Genomic DNA, 14,608 nt, shown 5'->3' with positions numbered 1-14,608 from the left:
TGGAGAAAATGAATTTCATCTCCTATGTCCTAACTTTGTTCCCAGTAGAAAAACCAGAATCATGAAGAACAAAACCAGTGTTTTTTAGGAAGGGAAACACCACTTTTATTTTTACAGGGTTTCTAAGCATCATTTGCCAACTTTTCATGGAAGAAAATTGGCAATACCCTTTGAATATATGGGTTGTGTGTTAACAGTTTTCACTAGTTATCCTTTTGCTCTTTTCCTGTAAGTGTATTTTTAAACTTTTGAGCTACAAAATAATGCATAACTGTCTGGACTACCAGGACCCAAATTGGAATTTGGGAAAACAAGGCTGGCTGATTCATATTGGCCATATGACATTTTACATTTGTCCTTTGTAAACTGCTTTATTAGGACTGTATTCTAGAGTACATTTTATCTGCTTCAATGGCTATGAATGAATTCTTTGATGGTGGCTTTTTGTCACATGCATCTTTCATGGTTCAGGGAACCTAACCTGTTGGAATATTCTCCTGCTGAAGAGTTTGCTTTTCTATCTAGTGACATTTATCATTATCTAAGGCCAGCTGCCTGACTTCTCTTCAGTGCTCTGTTTATGGGGTTTGAACATCTATAAATGGAAACACTAGCTAACCAGAAATTATCGCCAGGGCTTTCTGATAGTGTCCCGAGCGCTCACAACTTGGAATGTCCTGCAGTATCTAACATGTAAGCACGTCAAATCATTTTCTAGACAGAATCTGAATCTCTTTTTCTGTTTCTCCCTCTCTCCCTCTCCCTCTGTCTCTGTCTCTCTCTCTCATTCAGTTTCAACATGGAATTTGAAAAGCATGAAAAAGGAAGCTTATTAAATGCGAAATTAGAGGAGAAACTGACGGTAAGATGTGTGAGATTTGGCATACACAGATTGATAGTGTAACTGACATAGTAACAAAGCAGCGATCACAGATTGGCAAAGTTGTACTAACTAGCTTGCGTTTCCGTGTTTTTTTCTGGTCACCCTCCTGAACACTAATGAGTTCCATGGACTTTGCTGAACACAGTACAATAAAATTATTAATAAAATTTCAATACTAGAATGTGGGCAAATTTGATTTTAGTTAAATGATGTGTTTTACCTCCATTTTAAAAACCAGAATCCATTTATTTTGAGCCCTCATTGTAATTGCCTCAATACCGGAAGATTATTTCATTTATTGAGCCGAAGCTTAGCAAAGTCCAGTTTCTCTCAGAGATACTAGGAATATGTGTCCAGAAAAATATATAAGTGACTATTTTAATATTTTATCAAGTAAGTTAATGATCTTCTAGTGTAAGGATAAAGCTTACTCGTCAGAAGGGTTTTATTATTTTGCTATGAAGGTTGTAAAAGTAAGTTTACCTTAATGCTGAGAAATTACATGTCAATGCACTGTAGAGTTTACCTATATTTGCTCAAACATAAAATATACTATAGACTGGAGTAGTAGAATGTGCTGTTCCTGGTTCACCTGATGGGTATAGGAGGCTAAATTATGCTTGGAAATGTACTGTGGCTACAGAGTTAACGATAGAACAGGGCGTGGCTAATTTTAACAATAGTACAAGTAGCAAAAAGTAAAACTACGGCAACTTTTAAGACTATGACTGCTTAAAATCGTGAGAATGCATTGTTCTGGATGTTTGAAATAGAGATTAATGCACTCTTAATGATAGTAAAACTTGAAAGATGAAAAAAACCCGCAGAGGGTTGAAAATTCCTGAAGTATATTAGAATTTCAAAGTCTTGAAGAAATACATTGAATAAAATATAACTTTTTCTTAAAGGATTCAGGTCATCATTTTGAATATTAGCTGTGGATCTCTGTTCTAGGTGGTTGTCTAGCCACAGACTGTTTGGCTTTTTGACTATTTTGAAAAGCTATGCATTATTATAGAACTAACTAGGGGTTTTGAGTCAAAAAGGTTTGTGTGACAGTTCTCACTCCACAACTTCAAAATGTAGGACTATGGGATTTTGTTTAAGCTTTCTGAGTCGCAGTTAACTCACTTGTAAGATGGGGAGTAGTAATACTAATTTGAAGGCTGTCATGACGATTAAAAACTATAATGTTTGAGGGTTCCCTGAGCTGAACCTAATATTTTCAAACTGTTTTTGGCTTGACTTACTTAGAAAATACATACCCAAAGTTTATTAATATAGAAAGAGAAATCTGAAGTGCATTTCAAAGTAAAAGGAAAACTCGGACATGCTTAGTGGTTATAAAACGTTTATGGAACCAGATAGAGAGTAAATAAATACATGAATAAAGAGTTGCTATGAATTAGTGTGAAATTTGATCCAGAGCTTTCTGGCAATCTTTTATGGGGAGTTTTGTAAATCAATATAGTGAACATGGGGCAAGTAAACAGAAGTGAAAATGGTCTCTTATGTGCGGTGATTTGCACTCTCTGGAGGGTCAGACATTCTGCATGCTGGACTCTACCTTGAACACAGGTGTGAATCTAGAAGTGAGCAAAAACCTCTCCTTAGAGGAAGTAGCTGTTACAAAATTCATGAACATTACTCTGGAGGAGAGATCTAGGGCTAGCCTCTGATTAAATGCCGGAAGAGTAGAGGGAAATGTGGGACAGTTCAGAAGGGCTGGGAACATCTAATCCGCACTGAGAAGAGATGGTTCTCGGCGGAGGGTGGGGGGCACGTTAAAGTTCAGTAGTGTGGGCAGTTGCCTCTATAGGCAAACAGAGCTACATACGTATGTAACCCAGATATCTTTCAGATAAAGGAATTTTCGTGACACTGTTATCAAGAAAAGGTTAACTTATATTCAGTATCTCTAAGAGAGCTGGAAAATAGATAATATATCTCTGAAAGTTTACAGTAGAAATTATTTTGGTTAACACGTTGGCTTTTTATGTGGATAAACATCTAAAAACTTCAACTTGTGGAGCATTGTGTTCCTTGCTAATACCGATGTAATACGGTGTGACTGGCTAGGTTGCTGTATACAGTTAAAGATGTATTTTTGTAGAGTTTGTTAGGTTCTGAAAGTTATTAAATTTATTATAAACAGTGATGTTCATAAAAATATGGTTTTTAAAAGGAGAAAATATTTTTCTATTAAAATAAATATGTATACATTATATTGCTGAGTTATAATATGTATCTTCTTTAAAATTAAAGGTGTGCTCATAAAGATTTTTTATTATGAACAATGTTATGGAATGTATCACACAATTAAGAAATTTACATGATTGGCTTTATTTGAAAAAAATTCCAAGGTGAGATCTACAGCAAATAAGAAAATCAACAGTCTACAGATTTTTAGAATTCATCAGCTATTCTATCCAAAGAAATAGACAAAAGTAAAATAAGGTTCTTTTTGTTTCCTTCAAGATTTTATTTAAATTCGAGTTAGTTCACATATAGTATAGTATAAGTTTCAGGGGTAGAATTTAGTGATTTGTCAGTTGCATACAACACCCAGTGTTCATTCCAAGTGCCCTCTTTAATGCCCATCACCAATTACCCCATCCCCCACCCCCTCCCTTCCAGCAACCCTCAGCTTGCTACCCATAGTTAAGAGTTTCTTATGGTTTGCCTCCCTCTCTCTTTTCGTCTCATTTTACTTTTTTCCCCTTCCTCTATGTTCATCTCTTTTGTTTCTTAAATTCCACATATGCATGAAATCATATGATATTTGTCTTTCTCTGACTGACTTATTTTGGTTGGCATAATACCCTCTAATTCCATCCACGTTGTTGCAAATGGCAAGATTTCATTCTTTTTGATGGCTGAGTAATACTCTATTATATATAATACGCGCACACACACACCCCACATCTTCCTTATCCATTCGTCAGTTGATGGACGTTTGGGTTCTTTCTGTGTTTGGCTATTGTGGACATTGCTGCTATAAACACTGGTGTGTGTGTGCCCCTTCAAATCACTGTTTTTGTATCCTTAGGATAAATACCTAGTAGTATAGTTGCTGGATTGTAGGGTAGTTCTATTTTTAACTTTTTGAGGAACCTCCATACTGTTTTCCAGAGTGGCTGCACCAGCTTGCATTCCCACCAACAGTGTAGGAGGGTTCCCCTTTCTCCGCATCCCCGCCAACATCTGTCGTTTCCTGACTTGTTAATTTTAGCCATTCTGACTGGTGTGAGGTGGTGTGCAATGTGGTTTGGATTTGTATTTCCCTGATGCTGAGGAATGTTGAGCTGTTTTTCATGTGTCTGTTAGCCATTTATATGTCTTCTTTGGAGAAATGTTCATGTCTTCTGCCCATTTCTTGATTGGATTATTTATTTTTTGGGTGTTGAGTTTGGTAAGTTCTTTATAGATTTTGGATTATTAGCCCTTTATCCGATATGTCATTTATAAATATCTCCCATTCCATAGGCTGCCTTGTAGTTTTGTTGATTGTTTCTTTTGCTGTGCTGAAGCTTTTTGTCTTGATGAAGTCCCAATAGTTCATTTTTACCTTTGTTTCCCTTGCCTTTGGCGATGTGTCTAGGAAGAAGTTGTTGTGGCTGAGGTCAAAGAGGTTACTGTCTGCTGTTCTCGTCTAGGATTTTGATGGTTTCCTGTCTCACATTTAGACCTTTCATCTATTTTGAATTTATTTTTGTGTGTGGTGTAAGAAAGTGGTCCAGTTTCATTCTTTTGCATGTTGCCATCCAGTTTTCCCAATACCATTTGTTGAAGAGACTTTTTTCCATTGGACATTCTTTCCTGCTTTGTCGAAGATGAGTTGACCATAGAGTTGAGGGTCCATTTCTGGGCTCTCGATTCTGTTCCATTGATCTATGTGTCGGTTTTTGTGCCAGTACCATGCTGTCTTGATGATGACAGCTTTGTAATAGAGCTGGAAGTCCGGAACTGGGATGCCTCCGGCAGCTTTTCTTTTTCAGGGTCACTTTGGCTATTTGGTGTCTTTTCTGTTTCCATACAAATTTTAAAGTTGTTTGTTTTAGCTCTGTGAAAATGCTGGTGTTATTTAATAAGGATTGCATTGAATATGTAGTTTGCTTTGGGAAGTATAGACATTTTAATAATACTTGTTCTTCCAATCCATGAGCATGGAATGTTTTTCCTTTTCTTTGTGTCTTCCTCAATTTCTTTCATAAGTGTTCTATAGTTTTCAGAGTAAAAATTCTTTACCTCCTTGGTTAGGTTTATTACTAGGTATCTTATGGGTTTTGGTACAATTGTAAATGGGATTGATTCCTCGATTTCTTTTTCTGCTGCTTCATTATTGGTGTATAGAAATGCAACAGATTTCTGTGCATTAATTTTATATCTAGCAACTTTGCTGAATTCCTGCATCAGTTCTAGCAACTTTTTGGTGGAGTCTTTCAGGTTTTCTACTTAGAGTATCATGTCATCTGCAAAGAGTTTGACTTCTTCTTTGCTGATTCGGATGCCTTTTATTTCTTTTTGTTGTCTGATTGCTGTGGCTAGGACTTCTAGTACTATGTTGAAGAGCAGTGGTGATAGTGGACATCCCTGCCGTGTTCCTGACCTTAGGGGGAAAGCTCTCAGTTTTTAACATTTTGGTTGACATTTGCCCATAAATAAAATGTTTGACTTCTTCTTTGCCAATTTGGATGGCTTAATAGGATTCTTAACTACATATCCAATACAGATTTCACCTTATTGGGGTAAGAGAATTGCTACCTTTAGCTATGGACTCTTTTTTTGCCCTGAATTTGTTGTTCTTTGGAGATTAGAAGTAAAGATTCTTGGGAGCTTGACAGTTAAATGGTCATCAATAGATAATCAATTAAGAAATATGATACTCAAACCCTTCAATATGTCCTAAACTTAACAATCCCACCTAAATTTTTCACAAATCGGTTGATATGATCCCAATTTTTTAAACATGAAGAAGAAAACTCAATTAGCATGAACTTAAACGGACATTTCCATCCCTTGAAAAACCAACATATTAAGCTGAGCTGGATATTTTAGTCCTCCCTGATTCTGCAAAATCAGATTACACTAAAGGTGATTTTTATGGGAATGCAGGGAGGGAGGGAGCTATTTTGTAACAATATAGTTCTGTTTGGTTGGTTCCACAATAATTGGTGTTGGAGCTGAATGGATCTTTTGTTTTTCCTGATGAGGTTTGAGTAACCATTGTATCATGTGTTCCCCAAAGTACATTCCTTAGAATTCTGATTTTCTAAACTCCATGAGAAGAGGTTCTGATCTATGCTCAAGAATATTCGTGAAACACAGTGTATAGAATGAACTACACAGTCTTACAAAATTCTTTCTGGAGACTCCTATTGTATTTTAACACACTGAAGGCCTTGAGATGTTCTGGAGGTTAATCTTGTACTTCTTAAACTCCCTACCAATGTAATGTATTTTAATGTGTGAATGCAATGACAGTGAATATTCTGGCCAGTGTTCTCTGGAACACATTTTAGGAAGTGGTGTGTCAGTATATTAATTGTCTGATTTTATTTATGAGTTTCATTTTCAGAATAATGATACACAGAATAATAAATTTAAGCTGGGTATCATTTATATCTATAACATGAAGTTATTTCTGGCACAGTGTTGAAAGTAAGTACATGTCTATTTAGTATGTTTTAATAAATAAGTAAAATTAAGGCAGGATATCCTATTTTCCAAAATCTTTTTCTTTTAGGTGATTAAATGCATCAACAAAGAATTTCACTTATATTTATCTTCAACTAAAATTTCTTAATGAAAAGGAACAATCCATGTATTAACATGGTAAAAATGGTCATGCACCTCAGGATATTCTGAAATAATAATGTTTTCTTTAAGAGATGATAAGAACAAGCACATTTTATGCATAAACCTAATAATTTCTATTACTTTAGTATAATATGTCTCAAGAGACAATTCTGTCTTCCCTAGTAATAAATGTTCAATAAATATCACAAAAATAATGATAATGAGAAGGGTAAGTCATCCAATTCGCTTTATATTAAAGCTTGGTAGAAGCAAATTAACACTAGTCAATTTCTGAATGTCATATAAATATTGCTTTTTTGAGTAAGAGAAATTTTTGAGATTGAAAAATTATCTGTCAGATGTATCTCATAGGATGTATCTCATAGAAGGAGGTGGAAACCTAAATTTTAGATAACTAAAATTTTACTTTTTATGTTTAAAATTTTTCAACTTGTTTTGACTTTGGGGGTGAAAGTTTTATCCAATGACTTAAAAATTTACCTATAAACTCACACACACAAAAAAACCCATTATTCTAGGTTTCAGGAAGAAAGAGGTCTCATGCCACTTCTCTTTGATACAATGAAAGAGAAAAGAAGTTGAAGAAAAACTGTGGTTAAAATGCAGAAACACAGAAAACTATGCATTTTTTAAATTCTGTGATAATTCAGGGAGGCACACTTTTTAAATAAGGTTCAATTAGTTATTCATAGCTTCATTAATACAAATAACACTAATTATTTTCTAAGAAGGAACTTGTTGGCAAACAAAAAAACATGGGACTAGCGCTTGGTTATAGTTCCCAACGGTATTATCTGATGGCAAGTCTGACTTTTGTTGGGGAACACCTTTGCAGATGCAAACTAGTGTTTGTTAGGTAGAAAAAGCAGAAAGAGCCTTTCAAATCAATGGACATTTTTTAAATGCCTGTTTTGAACAAGACAGGGTCCTGAGGACTGTAGTGGAAGCACACATGAGAAAGTCTTGACCACCAAGGAGATTATTATATTTTATTATTTTTAGTAGGTTATGAAACAATAATGATAAATTTTAGTAGCTTGGAAATATTCTAAGTGTAGAAAACATAAACATCCCCAATTCTTTTTTCTCACATAGACTTGAGACAGCAAGTCTGCAATTATTCAGCAGAACATCTTAACAGTGGAACAATTGTAAATTATTTTATATTGTCGCATATTTTATTCTGTCATAATATTGACTGCTGGAGGTCACTGAAAGGACATAACCGCTGGTTGACCCACAGTGAGCTGGACTCTGGCAGTTGGAGATTCTTCCCCTCTTGCCACCCTCTTCCTTGGAATATACATTCTGCCTAACATTCCCGTGGGAGGTGTTTCCAATGAAGTAGCTTTGAGAGAGTAAGGTGTTGTTGATACCATCTGGATGGTATAGTGTCTGAACCCAGTTAAGTTCTCCATACAGAATTCTAAGATTCTGATGGTTGGGTGTGGAGCTCTACTCATCTTGCGATGCCTAAGACAAGCTCATCAGTAAGTTCCTGGCTTAGTAAACCTGCCATCTTCCAATCTGGAGTGGTCTGCTTATTTGGTCTCTCCTACCCCTCCATGTGTAGGGGCCAATTTCAAATTTCACCTGGGAAGCTCCCAAGGTGTTGAAATCAACAACTTCATAATCTGTTTTTCCAATTGTGTCTAACTAGAGTCATTGGTAATAGGTACTCAGTAGAGGCTGACATGCTTGGAAAAAAAGTTTAGACTGCTGATGTTTCTGATGTGTCTTCTAGAGGTGATTTTCAGTAGGGCTTGAATGTTAATTCTGCTCCATACAGAATTCCTGACAAGACAACATCATATAATAAAATAAGTGGTAAATTTAGGTTCATAAATCTCTGGTGGTCAGGTGCTAGATCTATGTATCTTTGCCATAATTTATTGCCCTGGATTCTTTTATACTAAGTTTGCTGATGACCAAAAGGAAGGAAAGATGAAAACAAACAAATGAACAATGACATCTCCTTTTCTTTGGCATTTGATTATTTATTTTAGAAAACTCCTTCCATTTCTCTGCCGTTTGTAAGACTGGATCAATGACTCTTGCTATGTTCTGTATTTTACTAATAAAATTGCCTTGGATGTCCATTTTGATGGTAGAGGGTATGAATTAATTTGTCCCCAAACCTTAATTCCTCTACGATGCTGGCTCATGTTTGTATTTATGTGTGACACCATCATGGAGAATGGTAGGCATTTGGGCATCTTTAAGAAGGCTGCTGGTCTTCTTAATATGTTTGTGGTGCCTACGGTGCATTCTGTGTCTCTATTTGGCAACCCTCCCGGGACGGCCCATTCATTACCAGTAAATTTTGAACTTATTAATCCCTTTTCTCCAGGGAGGACTAGAATTCTGTGATAAGTTGACATCCAAAATACTCTGTGGAAATAATTATTCTTTTAAAAAACCCAGATGGGCAATAATAAGCCAAATTTTATGATAAGTGCCTCAATAAGAATCCCTCAACTGGAAGGCAAATGCAGGAAATTCAGAATTAGGATTCTGTGAATTTCTGAACGCAGTGTCACTTCTGAATTTTTAGTAAGATTAGTTTATTCCCATTTCTTAGGGAGATAGGAACTCTCTGAGAAGTCAGTAAAGGGGTTGTAGGATTGATCAGTCAGCACCAGGTATTATAGAGTTCACTGGTTAAGATAATGTTCTCCAAAGAACTGACTCATCCCTCCAGCATTAATAAGAAGATTCTGGTTTTACTGCAGGTGAAGTGTAGTTGCAAAGACTAACCATGAAATGTAATCATTTGGCAGATCAAAGTGAAAAATGAAATAATTTCTCCTGTCTCTTTTGCATAAGAAATAATTCCACCCTAACTTCTCCTTCGCTTCCTTTTCATAGAGCCAGTAACACAATTCTTAAATACTTGAAGAATCTGTAGCTCTAAATAAAAAAAAAAAAAAAAAAAAAAAAGGAGGGAGTAGACAAGATGCCATAGACCATTGGGATCGATAGGAAATTACTAAGCAATGAGAATTGAAGTCTTAATGGGTGTAATTGCAGAATGAGATAAGACCACAAAAATGATGAGTTAGGGTAGGTGAGTACATGCAAGTGTTCTGAGTACCATCTTAACATCTATGAAAACCAAAAAACTGTGCCTTTGGGTGTGCGGGTGCGTGCGTGCGTGTGTGTGTGCGCGTGTGCATACTTCTAATTTCAAAGGAGAGTCTAAGTGCCATCGAGTGTGGTAAAAAGCATGTTGTATCTGAGTCTAGGAGACCATTATTGTTGTTAAAGTCATGTTTATGTGACCTTAGACAAATCACATAACCTTTGGTCTCCTTCCTTACAGACCTGAGAGGTTGGGTTGGATTTGCAAAGATTGCTGTGCTCTCTAGCATTTTATAAGTCTGTAAAAAGTGTCCTTGGGCTGTGTGGTTATTAAATCCTTTCCATACCAAACAATGGCTACTTATACAGACATTAGAAACCTTGAAATAGATTATATTTTTATGTCATCATTGACCAAGTTTAAAGGCAAAGTCCTTGTTACTAGATTATTAGATTTTTTTGTAGTATAAAATTTCAAGTTTCCGTACTCAAATTGCACGTATTTTTTATGTTTTCACTGAGAAGCAACAAAGATTTGAGAATGGGATCATGGGAGAACATTATGGAATAAAGTAGCATGTAGGTGCCTTAATATTAATGGCAAAATGTTGTCAAAATAAAGCATTCTATTTTCTCATAATACTACGTAAAATAAAGTTGATGCTGTGTTTTCATCAGGAATAAAAATTTAGAATACATAAGGTCTACATTTTAAGTGTTATTTCTAAGATGGTTTCTTAAGCTCTTACTCATTCCCCTTTGTAGTTCTTACATTCCCGGCAACGTGCCTGACACAGATATCTTGGTCCCTGTGCAATTCTAATTTTAGTCCCTTTGCACCGCGGAAGGTGGAGGAAAAAGTGGACTGCACCCGAATAGCAAAATCCCAGCCACCATTTCCATTTTTTCTTTTTCCTTTAAGAAAAATGAGGGCTGTGTCTGTTTGCACCCAGGGACGGGAGGGGAGAGTAAAGTGAAACTGATGAGGATCCAGATTTCTACTTTATGTTTCAAATGAAGTTCTTGAAGCCATCCAGTCCTTTGAAAACCACTGCTAATTAAAGCAGTGTCTGCTGATAATGTAAGTCTGAGATGCACTGTTTGAATGGATCTTTTGATACAGCTCTGTGTGTTGGTGAATAACAGAAGGGCGATGGATCGTAGGCTTTAAGCGAGTGGTGCTTTCACACTGACATTTATAACACACTGTACGTGCGGGGAAATATTTTCTGGGTTCTCATTGTGGGAAGTACAATTACTTACATATCTAGTTTTTTCCTCCCCAACTCTGGTTCCCCTCAGGGAATGACAAATAGACTGTTGTATTAGTGATGTAATTATGTTACAGAGTCATGGGCTTTATTTTGCTACATGATCTTCATAAAAATAAGGAGATGATTTTTTAAAACGGTGAGAGGATGTCTGTGGTTTAATTGCCGCTTTTCTCCTTTATTTATAACCTCAAAATTTCTCAAGGCTATGTTCATCAATTTTCTTCTCAGTTAATGGGCGTTTCCTTGCATATGTAGCTTCTGAGGAAGCTGTCACCCCCAGTTTGTTCTTCAAAATAGGCCTCCTGCCCTGGTGGGTGTCAGAATGTAGCAATTCAGAGACCACCTCATCCTTTTAAATACTAACTCAGATGACATTCATCTCAGGAACAGATGAGAGAGCCCATAAGGTTGCTTTCCTAAACCTGTAATAATTTCTCTGGGATATCATGTCATAGTGGGAGACCGAAGGAAGAAAATGTCAGCATGAATTAATAAGCTTATCACAGAGAGCAGGGAGTTCTTTTAAAATGTGTGAAGGAAACATGGGAAATAAAGTATTTTTGTTCCTATTTTTTTTTCCAGTTGAGCTCAGCTTTCAATCTGGAGATTCCTACATGTTTTGTTGTTTTATCTGCACCTGCTCATCGGTCCGTCCTTCCTTCCTTCCATCCATCCATCCATCCACCCACCCATCCATCTAACCTGGGAGTCTTCTCTTTACAGCTTGCTGACCCCCTGGCTGCCTGGACCCCTTTGCATGGGGTATGGAAGGAGATGAGGGAGCTGGTCTTAGAGATTTGCAATGAATTTTCTTCTTTGCAACCCTATTACAGTCATGACCCCTGTGGAATTTGCCTGCCTCGAGTCTGGTGCAACCTCCAGGGTTTGCAAAGATATTTATTAGCGTTCCTGCCTGACTGCAGCTCTGTTTCATAGCATAGCCATACACCTTCATCTCCTTCTCATCTTCCAGAAACTTACATTGTACTTTTTCATGCTGACTGCTCTCCCCTTCCAAATCTCTTACTGTTGTGGGTTTAGTCTTTTACATTCCTTTACTCTCATTTTAATGGGGTCTAGAAAAGGATGTGAGAAAAGCTGTATTCCGTCAGCCATCTTGAATCAGAAGCCCCTTGATCTGATTTCTTCTTAAAGCTCATCCTCAATGCTTTGTGCTTTAGTAGGTGGTGAGTGTCATGGAACATCTTTATTCTTTCTTCTTCATTGAGAGATAAATGGATTTTGTTGGAACTGTTGCATAGGCTATGTAAAATGGCATGCCAAATAATATTCTGAGTGTATAACTAAAAAATAAATATTTTATGCCATTTCTAAAAGCTTGAAGTTTGAAAGTTAAGAAATTTCTAGTTTTTACCCTTCTTCTTTTGCCATAGTGATTTTGGTGGTTAAGTGCAAGGACTCTGGGGTAAGGGTTCAAATCTGGGCTCTTGTGTGCTTGACCTATATGAGCTACAGTTTCCTCATCTGTAAAATGAGATATCACTTACCTCCCAGGGCTTTAATGGGGACAGAAAGTGAGGATATATTTGAAAAGTCCTGTGCATAATAAGCACTCGGAAACTGGTAGTCATTAGAGATATGAGAATCACAGTGGTGTACAAGTTACTTCTCGTGCCTGGGGAAACCCTGGTCTGCATTGCGGTTTGTTCTCTTCCCCCAGACCATATGTGATTTCAAACTGATTGTTAGGCCAGAGGCCATGCTTATTTTTCCACTAGGAAGGATGCCATCATCCAACCTTTAAGGTTTTTTTTTTTTAATATTTATTTATTTATTAGAGAGAGAGAGAGCGAGCATGCATGAGCGGGGCAGAGAGGGGCAGAGGGAGAGGGAGAAGTGGACTCTGCGCTGAGCAGGGAGCTCCATGCGATCCCAGGACCTGAGATCGTGACCCGAGCTGAAGGCAGATGCTTAACCAACTGAGCCACTCAGGTGCCCCTAACCTTTAAATTTTAATTTTATGTCAGTCGTGTGAAGACTGACAAAGATTCAAAAGCAAGAGTGTTTAAAACACGGTGCCTATTCTGAAAGACATTATGGCCCAGTCTCTGTGGAGAATAATTATGTTATATGAAAGCAAGTACCATATACATATAGGAATAAGTGGCTACATTATGAGGTGTGAATAATTAGGACCATACCTATTATGTGGCTCATACAGTTAATAAAAACTAAAAAGGTAACTGCTAGGCTTACCAAGGCAGGATATTTGTAGGAGGGGAATATAGGTAAGTAGAAATAGAGTTAAGGAAGGCATTGTTGTGCTGGGTGTGTGTGTGTGTGTGTGTGTGTGTGTGTGTGTGTGTATAATGTTCAAAAGAAGAACATAAATGTGGTTGACAACACAGTCTGATTCAAAAAAGTTTTAAATCCAGAAACTATTTTGTTCAAGATATCATAATTTATGTCTTTTACCTTCATCTGGCATTTTTTCTTCCCTGCACATAAGATATTTTCCCAGGAAAGCAACACTTTCAACAGTTCATTAATTTTTTTACTTAAGAATTTTTCCATAAAACATACAGTTGCACACATTACAAGTGGCACTGTAAATTGGTACCCCCTTTTTGGAGCATAATACTGATGTGTTAAATACATACACACTGGCCAGACTCTTACTCTACGGATCTGTTTGAAGTGAAGAAATATACAAATTTTTAGTTATAACGATGTTTATTACAACAGTATTTACAAAAGTAAAAATAATGGACACAGTAGGGGAATGAAATACTAATCTCTTATAAAATACAAGGAAATTTAAGGATAGTAGGATAGTGGAATATATATGACTTTTTTCCCTACAAAGATACAGATGTTATGAACAATTCTTTTATGGACCCTCCAGATTGGCAGACCACTAACATGCAGTCAGTGAATACGTTTGTGCAGCACATCTCTTTGAGCTGAACCATAGAATCTTTTTTATTTTATTTTTATTTTATTTTTTTAATTAAAATTTTTTTATTAACATAATGTATTATTTGTTTCAGGGGTACCAGTCTGTAATTCATCAGTCTTAACGCAGTTCACAGTGCTCACCATAGCACATACCCTCCCCAATGTCCATCATAGAATCTTAATCCTCCAAATAAAGGCAACAGTCCCAGGGGTTGAATTCTATTTTTCAGGTTTACTGAAATTTTGAATGGCTCAGTGATTTTTTTCATAATAAACTTACATATTTATGACTTTGCTGACTTCATGAGATTGTATCAGGGAAGTATTCAAGGTAAGTGTTCTTCATGTGAGAGCAGATTTAAAGAAACCTTGAGTGCTTTCCTCCTTTTGCTTTAATAGCTTTACCACCGAGAGACTGCAAACTCCTCGAGGCCAGGAGCTTTGTTTTTCTGGCACCCAGGGCTGCGTCTGAGACATGGGAAGGGGTACTCCTGGATGAACTGCAGAGGCATGACTTTTGCATGTCTCTGTGTGTGCATGTATCATGCACTTTATCTGAGTTGATAAGTGACAGGGATGCCAAACCGATCAGTTGAGTCAATCACTTTTGATGGACTTTTAACTCAACCTC

The 14,608-nt window shown here is 36.7% G+C and overlaps 1 protein-coding gene across 1 annotated transcript in view; it reads left to right on the top strand.

The window, feature by feature from the left end:
• The first annotated feature begins 601 nt into the window (after positions 1-601).
• The window catches only part of MLIP (muscular LMNA interacting protein), a 237,381-nt gene continuing 223,374 nt past the window's right edge, over positions 602-14,608 (top strand). Inside the window, exons 1-2 of the mRNA XM_088023754.1 lie at positions 602-693; positions 793-862. Coding sequence (XP_087879880.1) covers positions 602-693; positions 793-862 — 162 coding nt within the window. The remainder of the gene's footprint in view (positions 694-792; positions 863-14,608) is intronic.

This window comes from Eumetopias jubatus, unplaced genomic scaffold, assembly GCF_037043125.1.
Source record: "Eumetopias jubatus isolate StellerSeaLion01/CBP00866 unplaced genomic scaffold, mEumJub1_p1.0 scaffold_6, whole genome shotgun sequence".
Taxonomy (NCBI): Eukaryota; Metazoa; Chordata; class Mammalia; order Carnivora; family Otariidae; genus Eumetopias; species Eumetopias jubatus.
This window is presented reverse-complemented; position numbering and strand designations above follow the sequence as displayed.